Source organism: Erpetoichthys calabaricus, chromosome 8 (assembly GCF_900747795.2).
Source record: "Erpetoichthys calabaricus chromosome 8, fErpCal1.3, whole genome shotgun sequence".
NCBI classification, from domain to species: domain Eukaryota; kingdom Metazoa; phylum Chordata; class Cladistia; order Polypteriformes; family Polypteridae; genus Erpetoichthys; species Erpetoichthys calabaricus.
The window spans coordinates 190,171,677-190,193,870 of NC_041401.2; the positions used below are offsets into that span (position 1 = coordinate 190,171,677).

The 22,194-nt window shown below is 42.1% G+C and overlaps 1 protein-coding gene across 1 annotated transcript in view; it reads right to left on the reverse strand.

The window, feature by feature from the left end:
* The window catches only part of LOC114656393 (receptor tyrosine-protein kinase erbB-4-like), an 833,421-nt gene that overhangs the window by 219,673 nt on the left and 591,554 nt on the right, over nt 1-22,194 (reverse strand). The window contains 1 exon segment of the mRNA XM_051930298.1: nt 2,613-2,731. Within this exon segment, the coding sequence (XP_051786258.1) occupies nt 2,613-2,731 (119 nt within the window).

A 22,194-nucleotide genomic window follows, 5' to 3' on the forward strand; every position in this document is an offset into this window, starting at 1 on the left:
CTTACATCAGTGCTATACATAGTGCTAATACTGAGCTAATTTCGACTACAACTAATGACATCAATGGTTTGTTTCATTGCTCCTGTACTTACAGTTTCTAAATTTCCTATAAATATGTGGTTTAATAACCACATTACATTACATTGAACATTCTCAGACATGGTCGACCCTGTGCACAGTAGGCCTCAACTCCAAAACGTGGCCTTTGACATCCACAAAGCTAATTTCGAGGCATCAGCCACACGGAGCCCCCCTGCCTTTGACATTCATGTGCCTTACTGCTGTATTTCTGACATTCAGTCAAAACTTTTTCAAGCACTTTGAGCCTACAATCAGTGACGAGCAGGAGACAAAATTAAATGGATTATAATATGTGAGGAAAACAAGACTTCCAGCAGAAAAACTACAAGACAAAAAAATAAATTTGACATGGGCATCAGCTAGTTATGAGATTCAAAAGGCGACAGCACTAACTACCTAATGTGCCACACACAGTTGGCTTAAATTCAACATCACACAACAATTTCAAAAAGACTCAGGCCAATTCAGGGTCACCGGGGCCTGATATACAGTACAGTACAGTATTATACACAAATTACAAATCAAACACTGGCAATGCACAAGTGCATTTGGTAGATTTGCATGTATTGGTATATAATAATAACAACAACAACAACATGAATATGTAATGTCAGTTTTATTTTCCTCAACGTTAAATTTAATAAATTATTTCAAATAAATGAAAAAAGAAGAAAAATCTAAATGAAAGCGCCACTTTCAATGAGCAACTTGGAACACCTTTTGAAAGGTTAAATAAGAATAACTAAGGCTGACATTTAAAAGGATTGAAATCTGCTGTATAATTACATCGCTTCATATAATGCTACTATTTTTACCAAGAAAATTCAAACCTAGTGGCCTTGGAGCTGCTGGAATGTTACTCAGATTAAATGCCTTTATGCACTTGGCTGAAGATACAAAGGCTGCACAGGACCCTCTGTGTGTGTGTGTGTGTGTGTTTTCAGTTAAAACTAAATTATCTTTAAATGTTCTGCTGCAAAAAAGAAATGTTCATTACCTTTCCACATGAGGCTTCCCGGGCAGCTCACAAATAAATTCATTGATAAAATATTCAAATTTATTCACTGAGCAGATAGATAGCTAGATAGAAATAAAGGACACAATATAATAGATAGATAGATAGATAGATAGATAGATAGATAGATAGATAGATAGATAGATAGATAGATAGATAGATAGATAGATAGATAGATAGATAGATAGATAGATAGATAGATAGATAGATAATGAAAGGCACAATAGATAGATATGAAAGGCACTATATAATAGATAGATAGATAGATAGATAGATAGATAGATAGATAGATAGATAGATAGATAGATAGATAGATAGATAGATAGATATGAAAGGCACTATATAATAGATAGATAGATAGATAGATAGATAGATAGATAGATAGATAGATAGATAGATAGATAGATAGATAGATAGATAGATAGATAGATAGATATGAAAGGTGCTATATAATAGATAGACAGATATAATGAAAGGCACTATAGATAGATAGATAGATAGATAGATAGATAGATAGATAGATAGATAGATAGATAGATAGATAGATAGATAGATAGATAGATAGATAGATATGAAAGGTACTATATAATAGATAGATAGATAGATAGATAGATAGATAGATAGATAGATAGATAGATAGATAGATATGAAAGGTACTATAGATAGATAGATAGATAGATAGATAGATAGATAGATAGATAGATAGATAGATAGATAGATAGATAGATAGATAGATAGATGAAAAAGGTGCTATATAATAGATAGACAGATATAATGAAAGGCACTATAGATAGATAGATAGATAGATAGATAGATAGATAGATAGATAGATAGATAGATAGATAGATAGATAGATAGATAGATAGATAATGAAAGGCACTATATGATAGATAGATAGATAGATAGATAGATAGATAGATAGATAGATAGATAGATAGATAGAATGCTGATTGTGTCATGTGACATTCTTGCTTACATGTGCTATTTAACATGTAACACACTGTTGCCATGATTAGCATGTACAACCATCTTACCTTGAAATTTTTGTATTCATTACCTGAAAATTCTCAGAATATGTATCAATCTGTCTATCTATCCATCACAAAGTGCTTATATAGTGCCTTTCACATTATCTATCTATCTATTATATAGTGCCTTTCACATTATCTATCTATCTATTATATAGTGCCTTTCCTATCTCTCGCTGTGTACACACACACACTTGTAGTATTACATATGGTATGGGTGCCAGACGACGACACTGCCTTTCATTTCCCGGCACAGCCCTTTTATTGTTTCACTTTTTCTTTGCCTAGCCATTCACATCTGACTCTGCTGATTGTCTTTATCCTGTGTTTCTTTACTGTTTAACTGCAGGTACACGGCCGTTTCATTTTCTTTACTCTGTTCAAGCTTGTCTTCGATGAGTAAAAATGAAAACATGCCGTATTCTTTTACATGGTCTAAAAAAAAGGAAGTGGAGCTGGAAATGTAAAAGGGCTGAGAAGTGACGTACAAAGCAGTCGGTGTCCTTGGGTCCGGCGCAGCCTCCCGCACACTCTCGATGGCAGCAGTCGCTGACGTAGGGCCCGAAACATCGGCCATCACACTGCTCTGCACACACCGTCTTTGTTACTGTGGAAACAAAGAAAGAATAAAGCAAACTGAGCCCAGGCCATTGATGAGGAGTTATAAATGATGACTTTGAGAGCATTGGCTTTATGTTTTACAGAAAGATGCATTTTCTTTACTTCTGGACCACTTTGTTTCTTTCTGGTGTAAGGGTAAAAAAAAAAAAACAATGAAAAATTTGGCAAAACGTTTTCAATAAGTGCCTAATGTATTTGTTAACTGAGCTTTATTCAATGCAGTGCCTTTGAGAACACGTGAGAATGCAGGTAGCACTTCGGTGTGTACAACACTCTTAATAAATGAACAGTTTAGGACACAGTTGTCTGTTTCCATTAGCACACCCGCTACTGTGTATTCTTCAATGACATGTCAATTCCGTGTTCTCTCTTTTACTTTTACCTTCTAAATAAAACAAAAGAGTTTGGACTACTGGATGCGATCAGAATAAATGGGGCACAAAAAAATTTCCAGGCAGTTCCCTCACTTTGTCCTCAGTATCAACTTTAAACCTGAGTGCCAAAAGACTTTTTCCAGGGAAAAGTCTGCCAACAAGTTTGTATGAACGAAATCTCCTTAAAGTTAACAGTTACACACACTGGCGTAGCTAGTCAGGTGAGTTTTCGGGTCTGAAAAGGAAATGTATTTTAGGACCGTTCAGATTGATTAATTATAGACACTGTATACATTCTCATTCCCACCAAATCCAATTAATCTTTGGCTTTGCCCCCACAACATGAAATTCAGTTGGCATCTTCCAATGAACTGGTCAAACTGTGGGATCTGTCATTGCCACCATGGTCCTGGATATCCCCCCCCCCCCCACCATAACCTTATACATGCTAAGAAGTCCCCCGTTGTTTCTGTAATGATATCATAGCAGGCCTGATCCTTAGGCACAGCTTTGGTGACAACAGACAGTTGAACAGAAGTGACAGAGAAACTACGTCTATCAGCAAAGTCAATGGAGTCTCCTACATGAGGAAAGGGTGTGAGGCCTTCAAAAGTACCACCAGAAGAAGGTCAGGATCTTCTCAAACTCACCTTGAATCAGCCAGGCCCCAGCTACTCCCTGCTGGCTTCAACATGGAAAAGTGGCTATAGAGTTCAAAATGTCAAAAACGCCTAACAAGAGAGAGAAGTCTGCAAAACTCTGGCTTGAACAGAGACAAGCCTCACCAAAATCTTCAAAAATGAAGGATTTATAAAAACAAAACAGAAAAAACAACAACAAGGTTTCAAAAAACGAGCAAAAAGAACTTGCCAAAAAAGCAATTGAAAGTAACAAAGTCAGAGAAATATAATCTGATGGCAGAAACCAACAAATAAGGCAAAAAAAAATAGCTAGAAAATCCAAATGAAAAACAATACTCACAAAGACTCCTCTGAAATAGAAGAAACCACTCCTCAGCTCCCTTTGTACTGGACGTGAATACCCAGGGGGTTCTCAGGGTGGCCCCTCCTTTTCGGGGAACGACCCAAAGAATACCACATTACACACAGAAATCCACCTTAATAAAAGGACAAGGGCCTGCCAATATGTCGGAGTATCTGTGCCTGTGTCCTGTTGCTATGTCTCTGTTATTCCAGTAGATGGTGCATCATGCACATTACAACTGAACTTACAAATCCCACACCAAATGGTACCAAAGAGAAAAATATGTGTTGGATTTGTCATTCCAACAGATGGCGCATCACAAACAGCACTGCATTTACAAATCCCATTTCTAATGGCATATAACAGAGAGATATGAATTAAATGTGTTATTCTAACAGGTAGGGTATCACTAATATTTGAAGCAGTGCATCTTATCACTAAAAATGTGACACATTATCTGTTGGAATAAGAAATGCAATGCATTACAAAATACTTTCCAACAGATGGTACATCACAAACATTAATACTGCATTTATAAATCCCATATCAAATGGCATTTAATCAGGGCTTGATTAACCATTAAGCAACATAAGCATGTGCTTAAGGCATTAAGGAAAGGGGGGCACCACAAAACGTTTCCATTTCCAGATTTACCACGGACCATATGGTGCAAAACTGCAAATGGCGCAGCTCAACCAGGTTCCACAAAAAGGGGCTTGCACATTAAATGAAAAATTGCATACATACCTACATATCTCTATATATATCAAATCCAACATCTGTCTGTCTGCCCGCTTTTCACGAGAGAACTACTTAACGGATTTAGATCGGGTTTTTTCTATAATTTGCTTGAACATTCCGGTTGATTTTGCGACTTCTTTCATTGCGCTAAGTATCATAGTTCGCTTGCGATACCAACTGACTTGTGTGAGAGAGACACAGCGGGCCGAGGCCCTCCTCACTCACATGCCAGCCTCGGGGCGTACCTTACATCTGCCTAGCGAGCGAGAGAACTTCTTCACGGATTTAGATTGTTTTTTTCTAGAATTTGCTTGAACATTCCGGTTGATTTTGTGACTTCTCTCATCACGCTAAAAATCATAGTTCGCTTACTGGAGTGATATATTCGCACTAATCCGAGACAGAGGCTGCGGGCCGAGGGGAGGGAGAAGCGTGATGTCAGGAGTGGGGAGCCGGGCAGGGCCGTCCTCACTCACATGCCAGCCTCCGTTTAAGTCGGTCTACCTCTGCGTGTTGGAGTGTACGCTTAGCTGGTGATACCTTTCTGTTTATTGATTTTTAAAGTTAGTCCTGTTTCACTACTACACGGGCGTAGCCGCAGTGGATGGCTAGAACAATAATAAAAGAACAATAAAATAGTAATAACAGAGGTTGGGAGGCACCAAAATCTTTTAAGTGCTTAGGGCCTTTAAAGATCTTAATCCGGCCCAGCATATAACAATGACATATGTGCAGTATTTGTTACTCCAACAGATGATACATCACAAATATCAACACTACATTTACAAATTCCATACCATGTGGCATATAACAGAGACATGCATTTTATTTGTCATTCCAACAGATGGCGCATCACAAACATTAACACTGCTCTTACAAATGCCATACCAAATGGCTTTTAACAGAGACATGCATGGTGCACCACAAATGTTAACGCTGAGGTGTACGTTGATTACTTTGCTGTCAAACCATCTTAGACGGGTAGCCCAGCACATAATTTTAAACACTTCGGTTATGTCACCTCTTAGGGTCCATTGGCTTGAACTGAAAAGGTTCAACTCCTTTATTTTCTCCTCATAGCTCAGCCTTGTTGCCCTTCTTTAGACTTTTTTCTGGCACTGCTATGTCCTTCTGATTGACCGCAGACCAAAACAGCGCAGTCTTACTGCATTTAGTGGAGTATTTCAGTATTTTATTTTAAACAGGACAGCTCACTAAGCAATGCGATGAACTCAAAGTAAGAATGATGCACAGATTGTGCATTTGATGAAAATTAAAAATCTGCACCCTCAGGGATCCCACTAGAACTGAACTTGGGAACAACTGGCCTAAGGCTATAATGCTGGAATGACAGGCAATGTGAGCAGCCATTTGTAATTCTGCAGCTTTGGCGGAGACATTTTCTCAGTCTCATGTGCTCGCTCCAGCACCCTCTTCTCTAATATTACACTTTGGTTCTAAAGACCTGAAAACATTAAGTGTGGGGAAAAAAAATCAATAATTAAGGAAATCAGGATGGGTTACGATTACTTTTCCACACCACTCAATATCACCCAGTAAATGAACACTCCAGTACATTAATGTCCTTTACATAATCCTCTAGGAAGCACAAGGACGGAATACCAAAGGCAGTGAATATAAATTGTAATCAGCTCGGTCTCCTGGCCATGAGAGACATGGCGAACAAACAAAAGACAGGCGGAATGGCGGAGACGGGGAATTTCAAATCTCCCAGTTCAGCAGCCACGTTTCAGGAGTTAGGAGAGGTTGGGGAAGGGGATGTGTCGGGTGTTAACTGCTTACTTTCCTTCTCTCTGAAATTAGCGCACACCAGTCAGCCATACCAGTAAAACCAGTGACAGGTGAAGTGAAGAACACTGATTAGCTCATAACAATGGCACGTGTTAGTGGGTGGGATGTATCAGGCAGCAAGTGAGCAGTCAGTTCTTGAAGGTGATGTGTTGAAAGCTGGAAATATGGCCAAGCATGAAAAGATGATCTGAGCGACTGTGACAAGGGCCACACTGTGATGGCTAGACCACTGGGTCAGAGCATCTTAAAAATGGCAGGTCTTGTTTTTTTACCAGTATACAGTGATCATTACCTACCAACAGCGGCCCAAGGAACGACAACCAGTAAACCGCTGACAGCACCATGGAGGCCCAAGGGTCATTGATATGTGTGAGGAGTGAAGGCTGTCCTGTCTGTTCTGGAGAGTTAATGAAGAATGGCTGAAGAACCTAATCCTAGCCATGAGAGAACACACAGTACATCACAGACTGGTCAGAGTGCCCATGCTGACCCCTGTCCACCGCCAAAAGCACCTACCATGGACATGTGAGTGTCAGAACTGGACCGTGGAGCAATGGAAGAAGGAGGTCTGTTCTGATGAATCCCATTTTCTTTTAGATCATGAGGACGGCTGGGGGCGTGGGCTTCGTTTACCTGGGGAAGAGATGGCAGCCGGGTGCACTATGGGAAGATGGAAATGTGGTGCTCTGGAAACGTTCGGCTAGAAAACCTTGGGTCCTGGTATTCATGAGGATGTTACTTTGATGTGTACCACCCACCTAAAGTTTGCTGCAGACCTTCATGGCAGTGGAATTCCCTGATGGCAGTGGCCTCTTTCAGCGGGATAATGCCACACTTCAAAAATTGTTCAGGAATGGTTTGAGGAACTTGACACAGAGTTCAAGGTGTTGACTTGGCCTCCCGGTTCCCCAAATCTCAATCCAGTCAAGCATCTATTGGATGTGCTGGAAAAACAAGTCCGATCCATGGAGGTCCCACTTCGCAACTTACAGGACCTGAAGGATCTGCTGCTAACGTCTTAGTGCCAGGACACCTTCAGAGGTCTTCAGTCCATGCCTCGACGGGTCAGGGATGCTTTGGTGGCACGAGGGGGACCTCCACAGCAATAGGTAGGTGGGTTTAATGTTGCGACTGATGAGTGTATATACAATAGTATATCTATATACATCCATCCATCCATTTTCCAACCCGCTAAATCCGAACACAAGGTCACGGAGGTCTGCTGGAGCCAATCCCAGCCAACACAGGGCACAAGGCAGGAACCAATCCCGGGCAGGGTGCCAACCCACCGCAGGACACACACAAACACACCCACACACCAAGCACACACTAGGGCCAATTTAGAATCGCCAATCCACCTAACCTGCATGTCTTTGGACTGTGGGAGGAAACCCACGCAGACACGGGGAGAACATGCAAACTCCACGCAGGGAGGACCCGGGAACTGAACCCAGGTCCTCGGGTCTCCCAACTGCGAGGCAGCAGCGCTACCCACTGCGCCACCGTGCCGCCCTATCTATATACATATAAAAGCCAAATACCACTGACTCACTCATCACAAAGTCTCCCGACCCATGAGGACTTGGGACTGTATTTGGAATGTAGGTTACCCTTGGCCCATAGGTGCTCGTTAAGAAACGGTTTTAAAAATTTTGTGGTCCAAGCGTGACATTTCTTATAGTTTTTTAGACCCGTTTCTATGTCTATCCGCTTTTCACAAGAGAACTACTTCACGGATTTTCTAGAATTTACTTGAACATTCCAGTTGATTTTGTGACTTTGCTCATCACGCTAAATATCATAGTTAGCTTGCAGGAGTGATATATTCACGCTAATCAGAGACAGAGGCTGTGGGCCGAGGGGAGGGGGATGCGTGACATCAGGAGTGGGGAGCCCGGCAGGACCCTCCTCACTGTCTTGTTTCACTATGGATGGCCGGTGCTCTAATATACAGACAAACATCTCTCTGTATAAAATCCAACGTCTGTCCACTTTTCGCGAGAGAACTACATAACGGATTTAGATCGAGTTTTTTTCTAGAATTTGCCATAGAATTCCGGTTGATTTTGCGACTTCTCTCATCACGCTAAGAATCAGAGTTCGCTTGCAGGGGTGATATATTCACGCTAATATGAGACAAAGGCTGTGGGCCGAGGGGAGGAGGAAGCGTGACGTCAGGAGTGGGGATAGTAAGAAAATAAAAAAGGACAAGAGAGAACTTTTCCACTTTGCCTCCGCCATGCTGCCTCAATTAAACCGGCAAGGCCTAAAGCACCCACTTACTTTTTTAATCGTCTCTTTAAATGGCATCACTAAATGAACTGACACAACACCTTGTCTGGAAAACACCAATCTGCAACTGTCCTTAGAAGCTGTGGCACCTGGCAGGATCCTGTTTGAAAGCAACCTGGCATTTTGTGATAATGAGACTCTCCACACCACAGAAGAGCGGCTCATCTGTGCCCACATCTTAGTGGCAGTTTTACTAAAGACAGGTTTGCTGAAGTCCAACTCGAGACGTGGATTTAGTGAACACCACATCAACATACAAAGTAAAACGTGTTAAAAAAAAAACGCCAATAATTATTTACCCAAAATAAAATAAGTCTTTAATAGTTAGATTGTTACACTTACATGGGGTATCCTGGTCTGTTTCCTGAATTACTCCCAAAACTGCCAGCCTAACCTCTGGTGCTCACAACCTTGATTCGGATTAATCACGTTAAGTAATGTCACAAATGACGTTGGAAGCGTATTAAAAGGGTCCTCAACTAGGACGAGAATGCAACTAGTGGGTACCAGCTTTGAAAAGTCCTCTAACCTACAGTATGTTGGCCATGGTCCTGCACTGTGTTTTCCAAACATAAAGGTTTAAATGAGACATTTTTTTTTTATGATGCTGCCCGACAGCAAAGATGGTGTCAATGAGGGGCCTCCTCTTCTTACATCTATGGGGATAGTGCTCACCTGGCAAGTACCAGCTAAAGTGTAGCCATCTGAGCACAGATCCTGGTCTTTATAGAGCCACCCAGGTAGACATGGCAGACACTGGCTAAAATACCACCATTTTGACACACCTACCAGCCACTGGTTAAAATGGAGGCTTTCTGGGGACACTTGGCAGACACTGGCTAAAATGAAGTCAACTGGGCACACCTCGCAGACAACATGGACTAAAAAGGAGCCTTTTGGACTCACCTGGCAAAAAATGGCTAAAATACAGGCATCTGGGCACAGTTTAGAGCCATCCAGGCGCACCTGGCAGACACCGGCTAAAAATGCAGCCATCCAGGGGCTCCTTCGATTCTGCAAAGCAAGACTCCCGGCCTGAGACGAATCAAACTGCTAAAGTGACACCAGGCTCCACTTCAAATCAGGCACCTTCACTGAAGACGCCATCGGGGGGCCTGCGTATGCTGATTATGAACCCCTGACCCATGCAGAAGTCCCAGCTCTGAATTCACAGTTACAGGTTGGCACCGCAGCAGGAATTACGTGTTAAACTGAAACTTAACATAATAAACAGCATCCCTCTCTCTGTTAGCGCATATCAAATGGCAGAGAAAGCACAGCAAGGTGACATGATGAAAAGCAAACTGATCTGAGCACCAATGAGGAAATATCAGAAAACTGTGCTCATGTCCCACAGAATATACATGAAATGTATGAAAATATGGGAATTATTAGTTTATCAACATGGTAGGCAGAGACAAGTTTACTGTTTAAAAAAGTGTACTGTTGACAAAAGCCACCTTTACTAAAAGTCAATAATTTCCAGTGGATTTGCAGATTAGCGCCTTTGCAATAATCAGCGTCAGAGAGTATAATTAGATTTTTGTCTGCTTTTTGTTACACGCTTCATATACTAAATATGATCTGAGATTTTTCCAGAATGGAAGGCATATGTTTCAAGGCCACGTAGCTCTACTAACCTTTAACGCTGTAGAATGGCAACGTTCTGCGTGTTGATCAGCAAATACAAGTTAGAATTCCTTTGTACTTGGCACACGGGACAGTAATGACCTTATAAACCCCATATATATGAAGCTCTTTAGGTTACAAATTACAGCAAGAAGCAACTCAATCAATCCATTTCTGCCACCTGCTTATCCGGGGCAGAGTCGTGGGGCATCTGGAAGTATCGGGGGCAAGGCAGGAACAACCTCAGGACAGGGCTCCAGACCATCTAAGGTCACAAACCCACATGTGCCAATCAGGGGTCAATTCAGTAATGCCAATCTGCCTAACCTGTAATCCTTTGGACTGTGGGAGGACACTGGACGCTGGCTAAAGTGCAGTCACCTGGGTACAAATGGCAAATACTGGCCAATATGGACCAATCAGGATACACCTGGCAGACACTGCCTAAAATGGAGCAAACCCTGGCACACCTGCAGGAACCCCATGTGGACACGAAGAGAACATGCCAACTCCACACAGCGGGCACCCAGGACATGAACCCTGGTCTTCTTATCGAGAGGCCATGCTACCCAGCAAATTAATCAATCATTGTATTTCACAACCACTTTTCACTATGCACAGTTTATAAACACGACTTTTAACAACAAGCATGATATCATTGCGTATTATTTGTGTGATAAAAGGCACTATATAAAGTACATGTTTATACATTGAATAATTAAAAGGTGCTGCCCAATAAGTGCAGGCCACCCAATTACTTCACTAGAACATCTGAACAGTGTTTGACAAGAGCAGGCCATTCATCCCAACAGGCTCGTCCATCCAATTCACCAGGATGGTCCAAAAAAACAGCACAAGTTGAGATCTGAAGGTCCCTAAAGTCCTCCACTCCACCACACTACTTGATCACTTACTTCAAGTGTTTATTGTTTTTGGCCTGAAGAAATAACTATCTCACGTTTTTTTGAGGTTTGCTAACCGTGTCCTCATGCTCAAGTTCCATTCTTTAAACCCTTGGCTCTCCGTACTACCGAGTCTGACTAGTTGCGCTCCTGAGGACTCTCAAAGATGTCTGCGATGTCAGTCAGGGGAGGTCGCACAGATTGTGAAAAGCATCCACTGGGACAGCCATGTCTGTCTGTCTGTCTGTCTGTCTGCCTGCATGAAATGACTTGTCCACCAGTGGACCAATTTCACTGAAATGTAGCACACTTATTCTTAGGGGTCAACAGTACAGAGTAAGGGGGATTGTGAAAGAGAGGTGAAAAAGAGAGTGCAGGCAGGGAGGAGTGGGTGGAGAAGAGTGTCAGGAGTGATTTGTGACAGACGGGTATCAGCAAGAGTGAAAGGGAAGGTCTACAGGATGGTAGTGAGACCAGCTGTGTTACATGAGCTGTAGACGGTGGCACAGGAGGTGGCAGAGTTAAAGATGGGTGTGATGAGGATGGACAGGATTAGAAATGAGGACATTAGCGGGTCAGCTCAGGTTGGACAGTTGGGAGACAAAGTCAGAGAGGCGAGAGGGCGTTGGTTTGGACATGTGCAGAGGAGAGATGCTGGGGATATTGGGAGAAGGGTGCTAAGGATAGAGATGCCAGGGAAGAGGAGAAGAGGAAGGCCTAAGAGGAGGTTTATTGATGTGCTGAGAGAGGACATGCAGGGGATGGGGGTGACAGAGCAAGATGATGAGGACAGGAAGATATGGAACAAGATGATCCGCTGTGACAACCCCTAATTGGGAGCAGCCAAAAGAAGAAGAAGATTCTTAGAGGCAACCATCAGGACAGTTCAGTTTTCATTGAGATATTTCAGATAGAGCAAGCTGTACAAAAGTTTTGAAATTCCAACATCTCACATCGAGATTGGTCTCTATATTTTGTGAAGTTCACCTAATATCTGTCTATCTACCAAAATCTGCTCAGCATCAAGTGCAGGATACAGAATGTAAGACCAACAAAGATGGAGAAATGCATGTGGCCAAAGGTCTGCATATTTTACTAGTGTATTATATAGTGCCTTTTACATCTATCTGTCTATCCATATCACACACTCATGCAGATTTGATAGAATGGCAACTCTAAATTAGAATGAGGTGACTGTGGTCCGAGTGTTCCCCACAGTGTACTTGTGTCCTGTCCAGTGATGGTTCCTGCCTTGAACTTCAGCCTGCTATAATTATTATTTCTCATTATTAGATAACTTATTTCACCATGAGCGGTCTGTGCATTTCAGATCTATTTGAATGCATCTCTGTGTCCATATCCTGTAAGGTGTCTTTCATATCCATCTATCTGTTAAGATATCTGGCATATAGTGCCTATCTGTCTATTGTCACATATCAAAGTCAGAGTGAACTTTAATTTCATCTCAACCATATACAAGTATACAGATAGACGAAATTGTGAAGCTCAAGGTCCACAGTGTAACAACATGATGTGCAAATAATGAATTAAAAATAGAATTAAAATTTAAATTTAAAATTAAAATACAAACAAGACAAGACATTGTGCAAAGACAAGACAAAGAAGTAGCAGCAATATTGATGTGTAAGATATGTAATATAATAAATAAATAATAGATATACGTATATAATACAGAAATTATCAGTGTACGATCATAGTTGTTTAAGACGTGTGTAAACAATGACAGGTCAGAATGTTTCACAGCAGAAGAATATCAAGAATGTCAAAATTCTTGTCCCCTGACGAACTCAACTGTGGTAAACACTACCGCCCTGGGACACAAAGAGGTGCTGTCGCTAATGGTATCCTCTCCTTTTTCCACAGCCCAGTAAGTTCCCACGTCTCCAGAAAGCTCCACCCCTTCTGGCCATTTTGCCATAAAAAGTGGCCATCCAGACAGGTGGGCATGTCAGGGCCAATCAGGAGTCGGAGCTGGGAGGTGGATGACAATACTTGTGCGGCGGAAGAGAAGTAGAACGGAAGAGGAGAAAGAGGAAGGGTTTCAATTCACTTTGTTGTACCGTGCTGTGCACAATGGTCATAGAGGAGCCTGAAAAAGTACTTTAAAAAAATAAAATCACTTTATTTGAACCTGTGACTGCAGATTTCTCAGTCTGTGTGGGGTTTGGGGCTCAGTAACCCCACCTAGTGGATGCATTATCTATCTATCTATCTATCTATCTATCTATCTATCTATCTATCTATCTATCTATCTATCTATCTATCTATCTATCTATCTATCTATTGTGGGATATGGCCGGCCATTCATCCCGACCAATACGCCAAGGCTGCTAGATGGAGCCCTCCTTGGAACATGGAGATGCCCCGAATTCCAGCAAGGCTTCATGGTCTATGGAGTTTTAATACACAGCCCTGCTGGATAACGTTGGGGTTGCCAGGGGAGACGTTTATTTTCCATACAGCCCGGAAGTAAATCCCAGTCACATGGTTGGAAGAAATAAAGTGCTTCCGGGCTGATGAAGAAAAGAAGTTTTACCTGACCCGGAAGTGATAGAAGTCACATGGACCGAGGGACAGAAACACTTCCGGGTCACGGACTATAAAGGACTCTGGGAAATCCCAGACAGACAAGCTGAGTTGGGAGGCAGGGTGGCTAAGTGTCTGGGAGATTGGAGGATTGTCTATTTGATTATTATTGAGTATAGTGGAGTGGTGGTGCTTTGTGCACTTTATTATTATAATAAATATTCATCTTTGGACTTTTACCTGGTGTCTTGACATGTGGTCTGAGGGTTCAAGGGGTCGACAGTGCCTCTATCTATCTATCTATCTATCTATCTATCTATCTATCTATCTATCTATCTATCATATAGTGCCTTACTACCTGTCTATCCAAGTTTTAATCTGGAGGAGTAGTTTTAACACCAGATGCATTTCTTTTTGTTCCAAGTGCTGTTTAATTTCAACGAATGGCAGCAGATGTTCAGGTCGTCAAAGTATTTTTTTTTTTTTTGCATAAGCAAATTCAGCCCTCGTACAAAAAAAAATATGCAATCTGTTCAATTTGCAAACTTCCAAAATGAACAATTTTGTTACTGAAAATGTCTAAAAACCAATTGCCTTGCACCCTGTCCTCAGGTGTTTAATGGTCCATCTCCTCGTTGCTGTTCTGTGACTAATTCCTTGTCAGGTAAATATAAAGATCGCTTTCCCATTTCACTCCTGTCAGTTGAACACTCCATTGCGACTCCATTCATTGCGGTCGGATCCCACTTCCTTGAGGGCTCCGACGTGAGCCTGCCTTGTAATTCCAGATGCAAGTGACAGCTCAAACACAAAACACACGGAGCAATTTGTAGACGTGTCTGCAGAAAGTGAGCAGCCAGCAAAAAATAAATAAATAAATAAAGAAGAAGCCGTGTTCTCATTTGCTCAGTGCTCACTCTGTTATTATGTAAATGGCGGAGGGGCGCTGGCACTTGTACCAGTAGACTTGGGTCTATCGCCAGGTCACAAGGCCTGTGTGGCAAATGCCGTTGTGTTTCTCGCCTGATTATTGCCGTCACCAGACTCCCACATAAGTGACAGTCCCCTTGTACTGTGTGCACATGACAAAACAACTGAACGTGGACTTATTCTCCTGCTGTTCAACTGCATAGCTGGAGTCACTCAGCACATTTCACGTGGAATGTAAATGTAATTGGGATCAGGGCCTTGAGATGCTCTATGCACAGACCTAATGCCAGGGCATCTGTAGTCGTACCCAAGCAGACTGAGACACAGTCAAGAAGTATGTCGTAAAAACAGAATTCCTGTTGAATTAATCTGCAGAGCAGAACTCGGTCAGGAGACCACCTCTTGTGGTAGCTCTGCTGTTTTAAATATCGAGCTGGTTCTGCCAGGCTAAACCTATCATACGTCTCCTGGGATGAGCTAATCGTCAAAGATGACGAGATGTTCACCTTTTGTTGCCCTCTAGACAGTTCAGTGCACTCAGCTTCTGAGTATTTGTGCGATTTTATCAGTAACCTAATTTTTTACTTTTGTATTAACAACCGCGCCCATTCACGGGCTTTGCAGCAATGCATGCAAGTTTGAACAGCCAATTATTAAACTACCAGGCGCTTCACCAGCATTGTCCACTCTACCATTCTAAACTAGAAAGGTTGCCCGTATTTTTATTGCATGTCTTCACTCAAAACAAATCAAGTTTTATGTCACAATTATGCCTGCAAAGTGAAGTGCAATACTTGGGCTCTAAGCCCAAATGTGCAAAGTCAGGCCCTACAAAGAGAGCCCAATAAGAGTGGAGGATTGACTGTACTTCTCTAAACTCCTCAACTTGTCACTACCTTTCACTCAGGACACTATTCTCATATCTGCATACAGTCAGGTCCATAAGTATTTGGACAGCAACACAATTTTCAAAATGTTGGCTCTGGACACCACCACAAAGGATATGAAATAAAGCAATCACTATGTGATAGAAAAGTAGGATTTCAGCTTAAATTTAAGGGTCTTATATTGTATGAATGACAGCCCTCCCATTTCCGGCGGCTCAGAAGTATTTGGACATTTGACCGACAGGCTGTTCCATAGCCAGGTGTGTGCAGGCCCCTCATTATTTCATTAACTATTAAGCAGGTAGAAGGCCAGGAGTTGATTCCAAGTGTGGAATTTGCATTTAGAAGCTGTCACTATGAACTCTCAATAGGAGGTCCAAAGAGCTGTCCATGTAAGTAAATAAGAGTCCACCATTAGGCTGACAAAACAAAATAATCCCATTAGAGAGACAGCAGAAAAACCACGAGTAGGCAAATCAACCATTTGGTAGAAGACCACCACCCTAACCCACTCTCACCTCAGAGTACTGCACCCTCCACCCATCCTTCTGTTGATACCAGCATAGGAGAGAGCTGGGGAGTCCTCTACAGCGCATCTTCAACCTGAGCCTGGAACAGGGGAGAGTCCCGAGGCTTTGGAAAACATCATGCATCACCCCAGTCCCAAAGGTATCATATCCTAGTGAGCTAAATGACTTCAGGCCTGTCGCTCTGACGTCGCATGTGATAAAGACCATGGAGCGGCTGCTGCTTCATCACCTGAGGCCACAGCTCCACCACGCCCTCTACCATCTGCAGTTCACATACCAGGAGAAGGTGGGAGCAGAGGATGCCATCATCTACATGTTACACCGATCCCTCTCCCACTTGGACAGAGGCAGTGGTGCTGTTAGAATTATGTTTCTGGACTTCTCTAGCGCCTTCAACACCATCCAACCTCTGCTCCTTAGGGACAAGCTGACAGAGATGGGAGTAGATTCATACCTGGTGGCATGGATCGTGGACTATCTTACAGACAGAACTCAGTATGTGCGTCTTGGGAACTGCAGGTCTGACATTGTGGTCAGCAGCACAGGAGCGCCGCAGGGGACTGTACTTTCTCCGGTCCTGTTCAGCCATCGGACTTCCAATACAACTCAGAGTCCTGCCACGTGCAAATGTTCGTTGATGACACTGCTATCGTGGGCTGCATCAGGAGTGGGCAGGAGGAGGAGTATAGGAACCTAATCAAGGACTTTGTTAAATGGTGCGACTCAAACCACCTACAACTGAACACCAGCAAAACTAAGAAGCTGGTGGTGGATTTTAGGAGGACCAGGCCCCTCATGGACCCCGTGATCATCAGAGGTGACTGTGTGGAGAGGATACAGACCTATAAATACCTGGGAGTGCAGCTGGATGATAAACTGGACTGGACTGACAATACTGATGCTCTGTGCAAGAGAGGACAGAGCCGACTATACTTCCTTAGAAAGCTGGCGTCCTTCAGCATCTGCAATAAGATGCTGCAGATGTTCTATCAGACGGTTGTGGCGAGCGCCCTCTTCTACGCGGTGGTGTGCAGGGGAGGCAGCATAAAGAAGAAGGACGCCTCATGCCTGGACAAACTGGTGAGGAAGGCAGGCTCTATTGTAGGCACGAAGCTGGACAGTTTGACATCCGTGGCAGAGCGACGGGCGCTGAGCAGACTCCTGTCAATCATGGAGAATCCACTGCATCCACTGAACAGGATCATCTCCAGACAGAGGAGCAGCTTCAGCGACAGACTGCTGTCACCGTCCTGCTCCACTGACAGACTGAGGAGATCGTTCCTCCCCCAAACTATGCGACTCTTCAATTCCACCCGGGGGGGTAAACGTTAACATTATATAAAGTTATTGTCTGTTATACCTGCATTGTTATCACTCTTTAATTTAATATTGTTTTTTATCAGCATGCTGCTGCTGGAGAATGTGAATTTCCCCTTGGGATTAATAAAGTATCTATCTATCTATCTATCTATCTATCTATCTATCTATCTATCTATCTATCTATCTATCTATCTATCTATCTATCTATCTATCTATCTATCTATCTATCTATCTATCTATTATATAGTGCCTTTCATATCTATCTATCTATCTATCTATCTATCTATCTATCTATCTATCTATCTATCTATCTATCTATCTATCTATCTATCTATCTATCTATCTATGACAACAGTGCTACATAATTGTTGTCCTTGGTGTAGAAGACCCCCTTCACGATATTTAGCCAAACCAAGTCCACTCTCTGGGAGCTAGACCTGCCTGTCATTGTTAAAGTCTACAATCAAGAGAAGACTTCATGAAAGTAAACACAGAGGGTTTACCACAAGATGCAAACCACTGGTGATCCTCAAGCACAGGAAGGTTAAATTAGACTTTGTCAGAAAAGCTTGTCCAGTTCTGGGACAAAGGAAACTAAAATCAATATGTACCAGAATGATAGACAGAGAAGAGTATGGAGAAGAGAAGAAATGGCTCATGATCTGTAGCATAGCACATGATCTGTGAAACATGGTGGAGACCTTGTTATGGCCTCATCATGCACGGCTGCCAATGGGAGTCGGTCACTGGTGTTTATTGATGATAGGACAACTGAGAAGATGAATTTTGAAGCGTCCAGGGCGCTATCCTGTCTGCTCAGATTCAGACAAATGCTGCAAAACTGGCAGGACGACACTGCACAATACAGATAGACGATGAGCCAAAACATAATGCGACGGGAAACCAAGTGCTTTACAAGGCAAAGTAGTGGAATATTCTTCAAAGGTCAAGTCAATCAACTGACCTCAACCCAACTGGACATGCAGATCACCTGCTGAAGACAAAACTGATGGCACAAAGTCCAAGGAACAAGCAGCAGCTCCAGACAGCGACAGCAAAGGATTGACAAAGCATCCGTAGAGTGGAAACGCAAGAACAGGAGACAACTGTGGGTTCAGACTTCAGGCAGTCATTGACTGGAAAGGATTTTTCAACCAAATATTGAAAATGACCATTATATAATTTTTTTAAATTGTTTGAGAAAAATATAATAAAAAAAACACAACTTTTATAATAAAAATAAATTAACACACAATGAAGAGTCACTAATGTGCTTGTGTTGTTCACTGAAGTGCCTTGTTATATACCATGTTTTTAGTTTTTCCATCTTAGGACTTTCTCACCCTTGAAGATGCCACATAAAGTTGTCCATGTGAGAAACAGCCTGTGTCCAAAACTGATTCCAGAAATTTGCAATGATTGTCCTTGAGATGTATTTAATGAAAGCGAATCAGAAACATGGGGTCTCTACTTTACCTTTGATTTTGATAACTTAATTAAATTTGTTTTTTTGATTATGAATGTATGAAAAAAAACTTCCTATTACTTTTTTACAAAAATTGTAACACGTTAGCTACGGTGCTGCGAAACAAATGGCATTTTATTCATTAATGAATTAACAAAAATCACAAAGAGAGCCACTGAATCCACAAAATAAATATAGGATGTTTATGGTAGATAAAAAATAAAATTGCTTACTTCTCTTATATATAATATAACAGATAGCCTATATTCATCAAAATATAATCGTGGAATACGTTCAAGGTAATGTAAAAATGATGGGAAAAGCAATGCCTTTTTTAAGGTTTTTTGACAGATTAAATTTTGTTTTGTGGTGTAGTAATAAGTTTTTACATGCAGAATTTTTGACGACAAAAAAAAAGTCAGTTAAATTAATATTATTATTAGGTTGATTCAATTCTATTACCACTACAACATTGTTACAATAAGAACAATGCAAGATAAAAATATAGTTAACAAAAACAAACAAATAATACTACGGATTTTTCATGATAAAACTATCGGTTGCTTTTGTGGTGCACACCAGAAATATTCTGCGCGTCAACTGGATGATAACACACAAACAAGACCAGCGCAAGACTGTTAGTCTGTGAGGACAACAGGCACGCGCCGCCACCGCTCATCTGCACCATTACTTTGCCAATATAAATCCTTTCCTCCTCTGCCATAGTCTTATGGGTTTATTTAAAGAGGCATAAACTTAACAGAAAAATTTGTGAACAAAGTATGAAAAAGAATAAAATAAAAAAAGTATGAAAATCAAATCCTCAAAAAAAAAAAATTTGCTTTAATATACCTTGGAATAACCTAACTAAATTATTTTAAAAAGATAAATAAATGGCAAATTATAAATATTTTGTGGAAACTCAAAAATATCAAAACAAAACCTGTACTCTTCAGAAGAATGAAAGTATTTTTAATTTACTTTAAAGAAATTTGTTTTAAAAAGAAATGGAGTGAATGGGTCGAAAAAACAATAAGAAATTTCACACTTGGACCACGAAGTTTTTATAACCGTTTCTTAGCGAGCACCGATGGGCCGAAGGGTAACCTACATTCCATATTTCAAGTCCCAAGTCCTCCTGGTTTGGGAGATTTCGTGATGAGTGAGTCAGCGGTATTTGGCTTTTATCCAGTATATAGAGATTATGTTAGTCTGTCCAAATACTTTTGAGCCCCTGAAAATGGGGGGGGCATGTCTAAAAATGGCTGTCTTTTCTAAACAGCTCATATACTGTGTTTATTAAACCCCTTGAATTAAAACTGGAAGTCTACACTTCAATCACATCTGGATTGGTTGGTTTCAAATCCATTGTGGTGTACAGATCCAAATTAAAAATCGTGTGACTGTCCAGATCCTTAACGACCTTAGGCTGTAATATCGACAACTAAAAAACACTCGTCGTTCTTCTGTAGCGCTAGACAACCACTATGACGTTGTTCCCTATGAATCTTGAGGCATGCGGCCAACTTCTTGGTCTCTAAGCAGCTTGCATCCTTCCACCACTACTGTGCCTGACCCTCATTAGAGTGAAAAACTCCAGGTAAGTGCATGAACGACCAGTAACTATTCATAATATTAATAAAGGGATGTAAGGAGTTACTATAACTGTAAATTAAATTAAATTATCCACAAGACAGCATTTGAACCCCCGAGTCTGGCCAAGACAGGAGGTGGCACTAACCAGAATGTCACAGTGCCATCTACTTAGCTTAAATACAATCTCAAATGTTGTGATATAGCGGGTCCACGGCTCAGATGAAAAAGCCAGTTTTTAAACAGATAATCGCCACACTCACGGCTTATAGAGGGGCGTGATAGTGTGGCCAGAGTGACGTGCTGCTGCCGTTTCCTCACTAATGTGCACAGGTGAGGAATCGTCCGTATCCGTAATCCGGAGCTGCTAATTGCCACACCTGTGCCACATCCCCATTATATATAGTACGAGCGAGAGTGCGGACAGAAAAAGAAGGCAGCGACAGGTAGCAGAAAGTCGGTGTGCGAGCGAGTGAGTGAGTGAAGTCAGGCTCGCTGTCGAGATCAGAAGGCAAATTGGGAAGTGAGCCCTAGTGGGGTGTTTGGCCAGCACCCTGGGGCAGACGGTAGTGGTCGCTCCTGCTGAGCGTTAGTGCGGAGCAGGAGTGACCCGGAAGGAGGATGGCTCGCCGCATAAGTTAGCAGGAGTCAGGAGGCTTGGGAGGTGGATGCCCCAGCGTGAGTGCCCTGGTTCCTGGGGAACACAAGTTTTGGTCTGGCAGAGCCCTACAGAGCCAGGGACCGATGGGAGAAGTCAGCTGCAGGTAGGGCGACTCCCCTGGTGCTGGGCCCGGACGGACAGGAGAAGCAGGGGAGCCGCCAGAAGAAGGCAGCACCAGGTTTTGTTTTAAAGGACTGCTTCCAGCCACTGTTTTCAACCTCATTTGAATTGAATTTATTTATGGGATTTCAAGCTCCACATTTCACTTGTTTTAATGGATTATTTATTTAATGACGTTTGAAGCACTGCACTAATTACTTTGAACACTTGTTTTTGGTTATGTTGTTTTTAATAAAAGCACTTTCACCTTTTTGCACCATCCCCTTGCTCCGTTGTGTCCTCACTGTCCAGCTCATCTGGTTACATTACTGACGGTGTCGGGTTCAAGAAGCTCTCTAAAAGGAAGTGGGAGCATTGGAGCGAGGACCCGCATCGTCACAAATGTCACTCAATCACAGGACTGGCTCACATACACAGGGTAAGTTTAAGAATTGCCAACTAACCCCACATGCAGCTCTTAGGGGGGTTTGGCAGAATAGCCAGAAGAAAGCCCACAAAGACACAGGGGGAACATGTAAGCTCCAAAAAGGCATCATTTGAACCCCAGAGTCTGGAATGAGAGGCAGTGGCACGAACGGCTATGTCACAGTGCCATCTAAGGAGCTGAGATAGATTCTCAAACACAGTTGATCCAATTTAGGGGTGCGGTGGGGCTGAAGATT